This window comes from Salmo trutta, chromosome 4 (genome assembly GCF_901001165.1).
Source record: "Salmo trutta chromosome 4, fSalTru1.1, whole genome shotgun sequence".
Lineage (NCBI taxonomy): Eukaryota > Metazoa > Chordata > Actinopteri > Salmoniformes > Salmonidae > Salmo > Salmo trutta.
In genome coordinates, this window is record NC_042960.1 from 1,804,346 (window position 1) to 1,817,230 (window position 12,885).

Genomic DNA, 12,885 nt, shown 5'->3' on the forward strand with positions numbered 1-12,885 from the left:
CTATTCCATCCAATAAATATGACCACTGCCCTGGTGAGAGAGGGGCTATTTGGGACACACACTCACCGCAGGCTTTACTGCATGTCCGTAGAGATGATGGCAGTGGGGCACTTCGGATTGCAAGTTTACAAACAAAAGGATGCTTCTTCGTTCAAGCATAGAAAACTTACAGACTTTCTAATATAAAAGATGGGGGAACGAAAATGTTCCTTATAATTCCTCTAATTCTAATAACTTATAAGGCAATAAATGAAGGCCGCAGTAGTTTATGTGTCGGGGGGCTAGGGTCAGTCTGTTACATCTGGAGTATTTCTCTTGTCTTATCCGGTGTCCTGTGTGAATTTAAATATGCTTTCTCTAATTCTCTCTTTCTCTCTTTCTTTCTTTCTCTCGGAGGACCTGAGCCCTAGGACCATGCCTCAGGACTACCTGGCATGATGACTCCTTGCTGTCCCCAGTCCACCTGGCCATGCTGCTGCTCCAGTTTCAACTGTTCTGCCTGCGGCTATGGAACCCTGACCTGTTCACCGGACGTGCTTGTTGCACCCTCGACAACTACTATGATTATTATTATTTGACCATGCTGGTCATTTATGAACATTTTAACATCTTGACCATGTTCTGTTATAATATCCACCCGGCACAGCCAGAAGAGGACTGGCCACCCCTCATAGCCTGGTTCCTCTCTAGGTTTCTTCCTAGGTTTTTGGCCTTTCTAGGGAGTTTTTCCTAGGGAGTTTTTCCTAGCCACCGTGCTTCTTTCACATGCATTGCTTGCTGTTTGGGGTTTTAGGCTGGGTTTCTGTACAGCACTTTGAGATTTCAGCTGATGTACGAATGGCTATCTAAATAAATTTGATTTAATATTGTGTGCAGTAAATTCAAGAAATAAGTGCGAGCAAGTGCGGTCAAAAAACTATACCACTCCCCCGTCTAACCAAGGCCCGACTTCCTCCCTCAAATAACCTTTCCTCCTCCTGTAGCCACTGCGCCGGCCGCAAGGGGGGTATTCATCTCCAGTAATGGCTTCACACTAATAATACAACTAATAATGCTCTGGTTATTGCATACAAATACAAATTGGCTATTTGGCTCTAACAGGGGACAAGGCCTTAAGTACTAGCATCCTGTCCAGGGGGCGTACTTGTACATCAAGCTTCTTCATGTTACAGAAGATGGCCTCTTGCTGTTCTGGCTCAGACAAGGCTACTTACATATGCAAATCATAGTTCATTTGAAGTAGTGTAGGGAGATACTAGTTTGGTAGAATGTATGTTTAGTAGAGTCTAGTTAAAGCTGGTTTAGACATATTTGTATAAAAGACAGAACATTCAGAGCTCCATTTATGTGTGTGTGTGTGTATATATATATATAATTGCCCATTCATTGTACTGTGGTAAGTGTGTTAGTGATGGGATAAAGGCAGGAAGTTGGGCCTTCGGGTGGGAGGGAGTCCTAGCTAGGCGCGGGTAATGTATAGTCTTTTGACCATACATACGCACAAGAGAGTGTAAGCTGTCATCAAGGCAAAGGTTGGCTGCTTTGAAGAATCTCAAATATAAAATATATTTTGATTTAACACTTTTGGTTACTACATGTACATGATTACATGTTATTTTGTAGTGTTGATGTCTTCACCATTATTCTACAATGTAGAAATTAGTAAAAATAAAGAAAACCCTTTGAATGAGTAGGTGTACCCAAACTTTTGACAGGTACTGTATATTTATTTTTGTTTTACAGGACAAATGTGAGGGTGCACGTGCCCCATGACACGTTCTGTTTTGTTGTCATGTGCACTAGAATGTGTGTAAAAAAACAAAGAAAGCATTGAGTAATATTATATCTCCTGTCCTCTTTACCCACCATGTGTAAATCTGGTGTAAATCTACAGAAGATAATATTACATCTCCTGTCCACTTTACCCACCATGTGTAAATCTGTTGTAAATCTACAGAAGATATATTTTACATCTCATTAAAAAGCAACTCCACTAGGTCTCAGGTTGTTCTCTGATTGGTTTAAAATTGTAAGCAGTAGCACCCCTTAGCAACAAACACCTCAAATAGGAAGCTAAAAGCTCTGTGGCTAATCTGATCAACACTGTCAGGGTTAGTAGTTTCCTGTGTCTGATGTCAGAGCTCAGTAATGCTCAATCTATCAACCACAACAAGGAGAGAACGGTCTCGTTCCAGGACAACTATATTGCTGTTGAGTTTGACGCTACGACAAATGAGCATCAGATCGCTATACCATATGATGTGGTTAACTGATATGTTAAACAGTAATCCAGGAGTTGTGAGATCTGGCAGGCGACTTCAATGTAGTCAGCCTGGAACGTGGCCAACATCATGAGTAGTGTTGGAGGAGAGAGGGGGCCGGACTTGGTTATGAAGGAAGCTTTCAGCAGCCATCTTGTTGACTGGCAGAGACAACAGAGGTCATAGGGTGGCAGTGAACTGTCATAACATCTACTGTCTATCCACAGGTTAACTGTCATAACATCTACTGTCTATCCACAGGTTAACTGTCATAACATCTACTGTCTATCCACAGGTTACTTTGACACTTGTTTTGACACCACTATAAAACACAATATCTCTAAGAGATGGAAATGATCATGAATTTCTTATACAGTAATGATGACACCTATATAGTTACATCTGGGAAACTGAATTTATCTTTGTCAGGTTGTTTGTGTTGTGGTTTGCACCAGACTCAGTCTGATGAGGACTCTGTCACACCATCAAGAGGGTCTCAAACTTTAGTCTGGGTTCTGAGGGGGAAAATACCCGAAAATAAGAATTGTGCTGTCTTGCCAACTCCTACGTGTTACTGAGAAATGTCTGGAACTCATCCAGTGATGTCATTACCAGTCACACAACCTGAGAGACTGTGAACATGACAACTGACCACACGGTGCAGTGGTTGATTTGGGGTCTAGGGGAGCGTCAGAAAGACAGAAAGGGGGAACGTTAACTCTATCAGCAGCATCACTTTTAGTTGAAAATGGCCCTGTGGTGAACCAAGGAAGAGCTGTGTACATTCTCATGCATGTGTACATGTGCAGACATGAAGATCTGCATGACTTTGTGCATGTATTATCTTGGTGCTTCAGTGTGGGAACAGGGTTTGTGGTCATGTCTGCTTGTAAAGTCAGATCTCTGACCAGGTATAAGTAGCAAGTAGTGTGCAAAAACACGTCCTGAAGCTGAACAATACATAACTACCTCTATCGTGCTCCAGTCTGGTAAGTCCAGCTAAACTATCTTTATATTCTGATAAGATGTTACAACAACAGTGGATATAAGATACAGGGTGACATTGTCGTAGTGCTAAATCGTTGTACAAAGTGCCAAAAATACTGTAAACCTCATTGTAATCTCGGTACGATACGGCTTCATTAAATGGTGGCATTGCAGTAACTCATATCAATTTTTAAATAGTTGATCATATCAAAGCTATGTTTTATCATGTTGGGTATTGTTATGCTGATTGGTATGGTCTCCTATCCATGTTGTTTTACTACAGGTGCTGTTGAAGTCATGGAGAGAGACAACATCCTAACCTTTACTGTGCTGTGTGTCTTCTATGCTTGGACTCCGGGTGTGGACACAAAGATGGTAAGATACAACCCTATTTTGAGTGCATTTGAATATGAGAGAGAGAGTGATTAAATGATCAAAATAACAGGCAAAAGTTTAGTATGGACAAAGTTTGTGAAGACATTATGACTGATGGCCAGCCTTACGTTTTGTCTCTCATCATAATTTTATTTGCATTTTCTTGTTTCATACCTGTTTGTCTATTTTTCTCTCTCCATTCACTATAGGTCAGTCTCCCTCTGCATGGTCTAAAATCCAACATCCCTTTAAACATGGCTCCAGACTCTGTTGATGACTCCTACAAGGGCTGTGAGAAGAAGATGTTCAGGAAGGTGCGTGACTATTACCTGCAAACAGAGAGACTAAATAACAAAGATTTCAACCAGGCTTGGACCGATGCTGAGGCCCGTTACAAACCGAACAAAGCACTGTCTAAAAACTATTCCCTGGCAATCCAGGTGTATGTGACTGAATACTCCCAAATGTACAAGTCATTCAACGAGGCCACTCGTACCCAAAAGAAGAACTACAGCACAACATTCAAGTACCACTCCCTGCACTTCCTTCTGACCAATGCCTTACGAATCCTGAACACAAACAATAAGCGTTTCCAAACCTTCCGAGGAACCAACCTGTCTTTCCACGGTGTCCGAAATACTGAAATGCGATTCGGACAGTTCATATCAAGCTCTTTAGACAAGAAAATCGCCGGTGAACGCTTTGGAACTCGCTCCTGTTTTGAGATCACTACCTACTTTGGTGCCCAACTGTGGGGGTACTCTCAGATGGCTCATGAGAGGGAGGTCCTGATTCCCCCCTACGAGGTGTTCAAAATCACCAAGGTGATGCAAAAAAAAGACAAGAAAGACCTCTGGTGTGACGTCGTCTACAAACTGGAAAGTACTAAGAAAGGAAAAAGTAACCTGAAATGCCAGATGGTTGGACCACACCAAGGAGAGTAAAATCAAAACAGCAACACGGCTGTTCTGCTTTCAGTCAAATATAAAATGCAGATTTTATTTCAACCCGTCATCCCCATCCACTTTCAGATTGTCAGATCTGTCCTGTTATAAATGTTTCCCACATTGTTTGCTTAGATTGTTAACATTTCTTCTGCCAGTGAATTTGCATTTGTTGTCATGTGAACTGCAGCTTTTGCTAAAAACCTATAATGAAAAGCATTCAACAATATTACATCTCATGTCCTATTTATCCACTACCTACACATCCATTATAAAGAGATTAATTTCATCTCACTTGAAGAAAATGTGTTTGTTCTCAGGTAATAATTAGAATGGGCTACAAAGATACTCAGATTTAAATAAAGATATAGCCAAAGATAACCTGAAGCTTCAATCATCCCATCTGAGTGAGATTGTTGATAACGTGGTCATTCTTCACCTATTATTCAACATACAGTAGTTGTACAATGTAATGACACTTAGTCATGGCTTTGAAATTAATTGGAGGGAGGGAGGGAGGGAGAACAGTAGCAGGGTTAGTAGTTTCCTGTGTCTGTGAGGTCAGAGTGAGATGGGAGGGAGAACAGTAGCAGGGTTAGTAGTTTCCTGTGTCTGTGAGGTCAGAGTGAGATGGGAGGGAGAACAGTAGCAGGGTTCGTAGTTTCCTGTATCTGTGATGTCAGAGTGAGATGGGAGGGAGAACAGTAGCAGGGTTAGTAGTTTCCTGTGTCTGTGAAGTCAGAGCTTAGTACCACTCAATCTATCAACAACAACAAGGAGAGAATGGTCTCATTCCAGGACAATTATATTGAAAACAGGCTGCAGCCATTATCTAATGGCTGCTGGTAAAGTCATCGACTGCGTAATCGGGAATCAGTTTCCTATATTATAAGATGTGGTTAACTGATACGTTGAACACCTATCCATGCATTGTGAGATTATTCCTGCAATCTATAGCCATAATCATTGCTCTTAATTCTATGTAAAAATAATAATAACTTGATAGCCTGAAATGGTTTCTTGGTAGCTAGTTACAGTATGAGGTTTTTAATTTAACTAGGCAAGTCAGTTAAGAACAAATTCTTATTTACGATGACAGCCTACACCGGCCAATCCCAGACAACACTGGGCCAATTGTGCGCCACCCGGTTGTGATACAGCTTGGATTCGAACCAGGGTGTCTGTAGTGACGCATCTAACACTAATATGCAGTGCCTTAGACCGCTGCGCCACTTAGGAGCCCTACCTATCTGGGCTAGCTAAAGCCAAATTCTTAAATTGTCATAGGTCGTTTTACAGAGAGAAAAAACAAATGCATACAGTGCCTTCGCAAAGTATTCAGACCCTTGACTTTTTCCTCATTTTGTTACGATACAGCCTTATTCTAAAATGGATTTTAAAAAATCCTCATCAATCTACACACAATGACTCATAATGACAAAGCAAAAACAGGTTTTTAGAAATGTTTGCAAATTTATTATAACAAAAAAACTGAAATACCTTATTTACATAAGTATTCAGACCCCTTCTATGAGACTCGAAATTGAACTCAGGTGCATCCTGTTTCCATTGATCATCCTTGAGATGTTTCTACAACTTAATTGGAGTCCACCTGTGGTAAATTAAATTGATTGGACATGATTTGGAAAGGCACACACCTGTCTATATAAGGCCCCTCAGTTGACAGTGCATGTCAGAGCAAACACCAAGCCACGAGGTCGAAGGGATTGTCTGTAGAGCTCCGAGACAGGATTGTGTCGAGGCACAAATCTGGGGAAGGGTACCAAAAAATGTCTGGACCATTGAATGTCCCCAAGAACACAGTGGCCTCCATCATAGAAGATTGGAACCACCAAGTCTCTTCCTAGAGCAAGTTGCCTGGCCAAACTGAGCAATCGGGGAGAAGGGCCTTGGTCAGGGAGGTGACCAAGAACCCGATGGTCACTCTGACAGAGCTCTAGAGTTCCTCTGTGGAGATGGGAGAACCTTCCAGAAGCACAACCATCTCTTCAGCACTCCACCAGTCAGGCCAGATGGAAGTCACTCCTCAGTAAAAGCCACATGATAGCCCGCTTGGAGTTTGCCAAAAGGCACCTAAAGGACTCTGACCATGCGAAACAAGATTCTCTGGTATGATGAAATCAAGATTGAACTCTGGCATGAATGCCAACCGTCACGTCTGGAGGAAAACTGGCACCATCCCTACGGTGAAGCATAGTGGTGGCAGCATCATGCTGTGGGGATATTTTTCAGCAGCAGGGACTGGGAGACTAGTCAGTATTGAGGGAAAGATGAACGGAGCAAAGTACAGAGAGATCATTGATGATAACCTGTTCCTGAGTGCTTAGGGCCTCAGACTGGGGCAAAGGTTCACCTTCCAATAGGACAACGACACTAAGCACACAGCCAAGACAATGCAGGAGTGGCTTCAGGACCTGTCTCTGAATGTCCTTGAGTGGGCCAGCCAGAGCCCCGACTTGAACCCGATCAACATCTCTGGAGAGTCCTGAAAATAACTGTGGAGTGACGCTCCCCATCCAACCTGACAGAGCTTGAGAGGATCTGCAGAGAAGAATGGGAGAAACTCCCCAAATACAGGTGTGCCAAGCTTGTAGCATCATAACCAAAAAGACTCGAGGCTGTAATCGCTGCCAAAGGTGCTTCAACAAAGTACTGAGTAAAAGGTCTGAATACTTATGTCAATGTTATATTTCAGTTGTTATTTTTTTTTATATTTGCAAAAACTTCAAAAACCCATTTTTGGTTTGTCCTTATGGGTTATTGTGTGTAGATTGACAAGGAATTGTTTTTTTTTTATATCCATTTTAGAATAAGGCTGTAACGTAACATAATGTGGAAAAAGTCAAGGGGTCTGAATACTTTCCAAATGTACTGTATGTATTTTTTTACAGGACAAATGTGAGGTGACACGTGCCCCTGTTCCCCCTATTTTCATGCCGTCTCTGGTCGTAAGTTCTGATTTGTTGTCATGTGCACTATAACTTAAAACCAGCAAAGAAAAGCATTGAGCAATATTATATCTTCTGTCCTCTTTACCCACTATGTGTAAATCTGGTATAAACCTACAGAAGATATATATTACAGCTCCTGTCCTCTTTATCCACTATGTGTAAATCTGGTATAAACCTACAGAAGATATATATTACAGCTCCTGTCCTCTTGCCCACCACATGTAAATCTGATATAAACCTACAGAAGATAATATTACATCTCTGGATAAGAGCGTCTGCTAAATGACTTAAATGTAAATGTATCTCACTAAAAGCAACTCCACTAGTTCTCAAGTTGTTCTCTGATTGGTTTAAAATGGTAAGCAGCAGCAGCACACCCTAGCAACTTACACCTCAAATAGGAAGCTGAAGTGGCTCATCTGATCAACACTGTCATTCCACTTACATGCAGGTAGGACATATAGAAAAACCTATTGTTGACTTTAAAATGAATCATAGTTATAGATATAGTTTTACAGAGAAGTAACACTTAGTCATGACTTTGAAATAGACTTGAGGCCAAACATTAACAAGTAGACTGGAAAACCAGAGAAGAGGAAACTGATTCTGTCAGAGTGAGATGGGAGGGAGAGCAGCAGCAGGGTTAGTAGTTTCCTGTATCTGTGAGGTCAGAGCTCAGTACAGCTCAATCTATCAACCACAATGAGTAGAGAGGTGTCTCGTTCCAGGCCAACTATATTGCAGTTGAGTTGCATGCAGCAACAAATGAGCATCATACTGTCTATCCACAGGTTAACTGTCATACCATCTACTGTCTATCCACAGCTAACTTTCATAACATCTACTGTCTATCCACAGCTAACTTTCATAACATCTACTGTCTATCCACAGGTTAACTGTCATAACATCTACTGTCTATCCACAGGTTAACTGTCATACCATCTACTGTCTATCCACAGGTTAACTGTCATAAAATGTACTGTCTATCCACAGGCAAACTGTCATAAAATGTACTGTCTATCCACAGGCAAACTGTCATAAAATGTACTGTCTATCCACAGGCAAACTGTCATAACTTCTACTGTCTATCCACAGGTTAACTGTCATAACATCTACTGTCTATCCACAGGTAACTGTCATAACATCTACTGTCTATCCACAGGTAACTGTCATAACATCTACTGTCTATCCACAGGTTAACTGTTATTACATCTACTTTCTATCCACAGAGTAACTGTCATAACATCTACTGTCTATCCACAGCTAACTGTCATAACATCTACTGTATATCCACAGGTTAACTGTCATAACATCTACTGTCTATCCACAGGTTACTTTGACACTAACTGTTGCTTTGACACTACTATAAAACATGTCTCTAAGAGATGGAAATTATAATAAGTATCTTATACAGTAATGATGACACCTGCATAGTTACATCTGGGAGTCTGAATGACATTTATATTTGTCAGGTTGTTTGTATTGTGGTTGTGGTTTGCACCAAACTCAGGCTGATAGTGACGGTTTCACACCTTCAAGAGGGCCTCAAACTTTATTGTGGGTTCTGAGGGGAAAATATCAGAAAAATATACCTGTTAGAGGGGAAACAGCTAGTCAGCCCCTGCACCATGTGGTCAGTCAGTTGTCATGGTCACAGTCTCTCAGGTTGTGTGACTGGTAGTGACGTCAATGGATGAGTTCCAGATATGTTTATGCTGTCTTGCCAACCCCTACGTGCTACTGAAAAATCCTGGAACTCATCCAGTGAGGTCATAACCAGTCACACAACCTGAGAGACTGTGACCATGACAACTGACTGATCACACAAGGTCTGCATGACTTTGTTCACGTATTATCTTGGTGCTTCAGTGTGGGAGAATGGTTTGTGGTTATGTCTGCTTGTAAAGTAATTTCTCTCACCTGGTATAAGTAGATCTTATCAGACAGTCTGCAAAACACAAGTCCTGAAGCTGAACAATACAAAACAACCTATGTCGTGCTCCAGTCTGGTAAGTTCAACTACCAGATCATTATAAGCTATTTGTATAATGAATATAATGATTGCCAGTATGTTTGTTTACTATCAGCTCCTATATGGTGCTATTGCAAATAATCCTATTTTTCTATTTATTAAAAGTGAATAATATCAAAGCTATGTTGTATCCTGCTGGGTACTGTTATGCTGATTGGTATTTGTCTCCTGTACATGTTGTTTTACTACAGGTGTTGAAGTCATGAGGAGAGAAATCATCCTGACCTTTGCTGTACTGTGTGTCTTCCATGATTGGACTCTGGGTGTGGACTCCAAGATGGTAAAATGATCTCTCAATCTGGAACATAGAACTAGAAGATTACTTCTGGAAGTGTTTTAGCACATAGGCCTTTTCAGCATTGCTCACTATCCAGCATCAACTTCTGTTTGTTCTGTAGAACTATAGGATTTTGAGATGAGAACCTTGTTATGAAAGGGTATTACCAGCATATGGTGGTGCTATAATTCATCTGTGAACAAGATCACTACAGTTAAACGTTTTCATAAACCATTCCTCTTGTTTTTTGAGCTGTTTTTCCCCTCCTTATTCTCTGAAGGTTCATCTCCGTCGGCCCGGTCTCAATTCCAGCATACTGTTAGACATGGTCCCTTACTGTGTTGACGACATGTATAATGGCTGCACTGAACAAATGCACAACAAGGTGCAGAAGGAATATCTGGAACATGAAATTAGAAATGTAGGGATCTTCAAACAAGCCTGGATGAAGGCAGAAGGATGTGCTAAAAATGTGAAGCAACGATTCCAAAAGGACAAGTCCAAGTACAATTCTAAAGCCAAACTTACACATGATCATATCAAGGCTATCTGTGCTTACTCAGGAGGTCAAACTAAGATATACCCAGTGTTCAACCAAGCAGTCCGGAGCAATAGAACAGAGTACACCACCTCCTTCCAGTTCCACTCCCTGCATTTCCTGCTGACTGATGCTCTCCGCCTCCTGAAAGAAAACCAACTGGGCTGTCACACCACATACCGGAGAACCAACATGGAGTTTGGCGGTGAAGTTAACCAACTAATCAGATTTGGCTTCTTTGCCTCGAGCTCTCTTGACAAGGGAATTAGTCAATCATTTGGAGAGAATTCCTGCTTTGAGATAAAGACATGTGCAGGAGCTTATCTCAAGTCCTACCCAGTGTTGGGAGAACAGGAGAAGGAGGTGTTGATACCACCTTTTGAGATGTTCAAAATTACCAAACAGGAAAAAGGCCAGAATGTTCTTAACTGTAAATCTCTCTTCAAACTGGAGAGTGTAGGGTTCCAGTACAATCTGAATTGTAAAGCTGTTTAGGAAAATACAGCAGTCGAACTGTCTGTTAGTCAATGAACCTCTCTCTCATTCAGAGAGTGAAATGAAACAGGCTGGGTTGCTTATGCATGGTTGTTCCCTGTGGATTCCCCCATCACTGTAGACCTGTATTATATACTGTATATTCACATTGTTCTTCTTCTGCCAGGTCCTTAGCTCCATAATGTAATGCCCACACAGGGAGAAATCTAATATAGAAATCCTGCTACCAGCAACTTCATCATAGGTTATATACACACCTGGGTTCAAATACTATTTGAAACATTTTCAAATACTTAAACTGTGTTTAATTCAGCTTGCCTATTGCAATGGAACCAATAGAACAGTCCCCAAAGTGCAAACGCTGCCCATCTGGCACTCCAGGCAGGTTAAATGAAACGCTCAAACTATTTGAAAGATTTAAAACAGTATTTGAACCCAGGTCTGGTCATACATAGCATTTACTGTAACTATATTTGCTGTAGCATTTACTGTAACTACATGTACTGTAGCATTTACTGTAACAATTTGTACTGTAGCATTTATTGTAACTCTATTTACTGTATACTTTACTGTAACTAATTACTGTAGCATTTAATGTAACTATATTTACTGTAGTATTTACTGTGACTATATGTACTGTTGTCACGTCCTGACCAGTAAAAGGGTTAATTTGGCATTGTAGTATGGTCAGGGCGTGGGGGGGTGTTGCTTCTGTGTGTTTTGGTGCTTTTGTTCTATGTTTATTCTAGTTTTCTAGCTCTGTTGGTTTTTGGCAATGACCTCCAATTAGAGGCAGTTGGTTGTCATTGTCTCTAATTGGAGGCCATATTTAGTTGTGTTTGTTTCACTTGTGTTTTGTGGGTGGTTATTTCCTGTATAGTCTGTGCACCTTATGGGACTGCTTCGTCATTTGTTTCTTTTGTTTAAGTGTTATTTCTAATAAATTAAGAAGATGAGCACTTTACCCACTGCGCCTTGGTCCAATCCTTACGACGGATATGACAACTGTAGAATTTACTGTAACAATGTATTGTAGCATTTACTGTGTCTATATAGAAACATGTATTCACTAATGTGGTGTAATTTATATTTAATTATGTTTTTATCATATATTTTGAGCACTTGTCCTGCAGCATCAATAAAGCATCACTGAGCACAATTAAAGCAGTTCTATGGGATTCAAAGTCCACCGGCAACAAGTGATTACATTGTGCATTCTCCACAACTACCAGAGGGGAGCAGCATTTCATGCATAAAACAGACCGACTATTTTCAGCTACCTCTCTCTTCTCTACATCAGTGGTAACCACCTCTAGTCCTGGAGAGCTACAGATGCAGGCTATTATTCCAGCCCAGCAATAAAAACACTCAATTCAACATATCATCAACTCATCAAAGGCCTTAAAGCCACAGTCTTCTTTAAAAGTGTATACCAGTTACAGTAGAGTAAATACATATGAGATTTAAATAGCACTAGGGACATGACAGTATCTGTAGTGCTCAAGGAATGACATTCCATTACATCAGGAGTGTCTTAAATAGACCCAAGGCCTGTTGTTTGTGGTATTGTATTGGGGGGATGTAAGGGGGAGCCTAGAAGCGTTGGCCAGAGTAGACTTACAACCACTCAACAGCAATGGCTCATGTGAAGAGCAATATGGTAATGACCCTATCCTATAGTACGTTATCAAGATGAGCCATACGCCTTGTGTCAATACACCTGTCCAGGCAGAAGGAGAAGTCAGCCTCTGATGTCCAGAAAAGGACAGAGGAATGAGCCCAACGTATAACGTTATTCTGAAACAAACCAGTAACTAGACAGGCACAAGAGTTTGTGGGGTATGAACGAGACTTAAACTGAAGTGGCACGTTAGTTGTAAATGGAAATTGGCCGGCAGGTCATTGGTCCACAACCCTGGTCCTGGACTGCACCTGATTAAGCTCTGAACAAACAGTGAATAAGCCTGAAATTGTTCAAGTGGTGTGAAGGGGATGGTCACGAGT

At 41.1% G+C, this 12,885-nt stretch overlaps 2 protein-coding genes across 2 annotated transcripts; both read left to right on the plus strand.

Moving 5' to 3' along the window:
* Nucleotides 1-3,125: 3,125 nt before the first annotated feature.
* Nucleotides 3,126-4,796, plus strand: LOC115190644 (ecto-ADP-ribosyltransferase 5). Its single transcript, XM_029748810.1, has 3 exons — nt 3,126-3,250; nt 3,532-3,623; nt 3,833-4,796. The coding sequence occupies exons 2-3, from the start codon at nt 3,546-3,548 to the stop codon at nt 4,565-4,567; spliced, it is 813 nt and encodes a 270-aa protein (XP_029604670.1). The 5' UTR covers nt 3,126-3,250; nt 3,532-3,545; the 3' UTR covers nt 4,568-4,796.
* A 4,620-nt stretch (nt 4,797-9,416) lies between these two features.
* Nucleotides 9,417-10,951, plus strand: LOC115190660 (erythroblast NAD(P)(+)--arginine ADP-ribosyltransferase-like). Its single transcript, XM_029748811.1, has 3 exons — nt 9,417-9,548; nt 9,763-9,851; nt 10,129-10,951. The coding sequence occupies exons 2-3, from the start codon at nt 9,774-9,776 to the stop codon at nt 10,879-10,881; spliced, it is 831 nt and encodes a 276-aa protein (XP_029604671.1). The 5' UTR covers nt 9,417-9,548; nt 9,763-9,773; the 3' UTR covers nt 10,882-10,951.
* The last annotated feature ends 1,934 nt before the right edge of the window (nt 10,952-12,885 follow it).

What these genes read in the sequence shown, in the direction of transcription:
- LOC115190660 (XM_029748811.1), top strand. Translation starts at nt 9,774, where the DNA reads ATGAGGAGAGAAATCATCCTGACCTTTGCTGTACTGTGTGTCTTCCAT. An exon ending in TGGGTGTGGACTCCAAGATG is followed by an intron (nt 9,852 to 10,128) that starts GTAAAATGATCT and finishes TATTCTCTGAAG; the next exon opens with GTTCATCTCCGTCGGCCCGG.
- LOC115190644 (XM_029748810.1), top strand. Translation starts at nt 3,546, where the DNA reads ATGGAGAGAGACAACATCCTAACCTTTACTGTGCTGTGTGTCTTCTAT. An exon ending in CGGGTGTGGACACAAAGATG is followed by an intron (nt 3,624 to 3,832) that starts GTAAGATACAAC and finishes CATTCACTATAG; the next exon opens with GTCAGTCTCCCTCTGCATGG.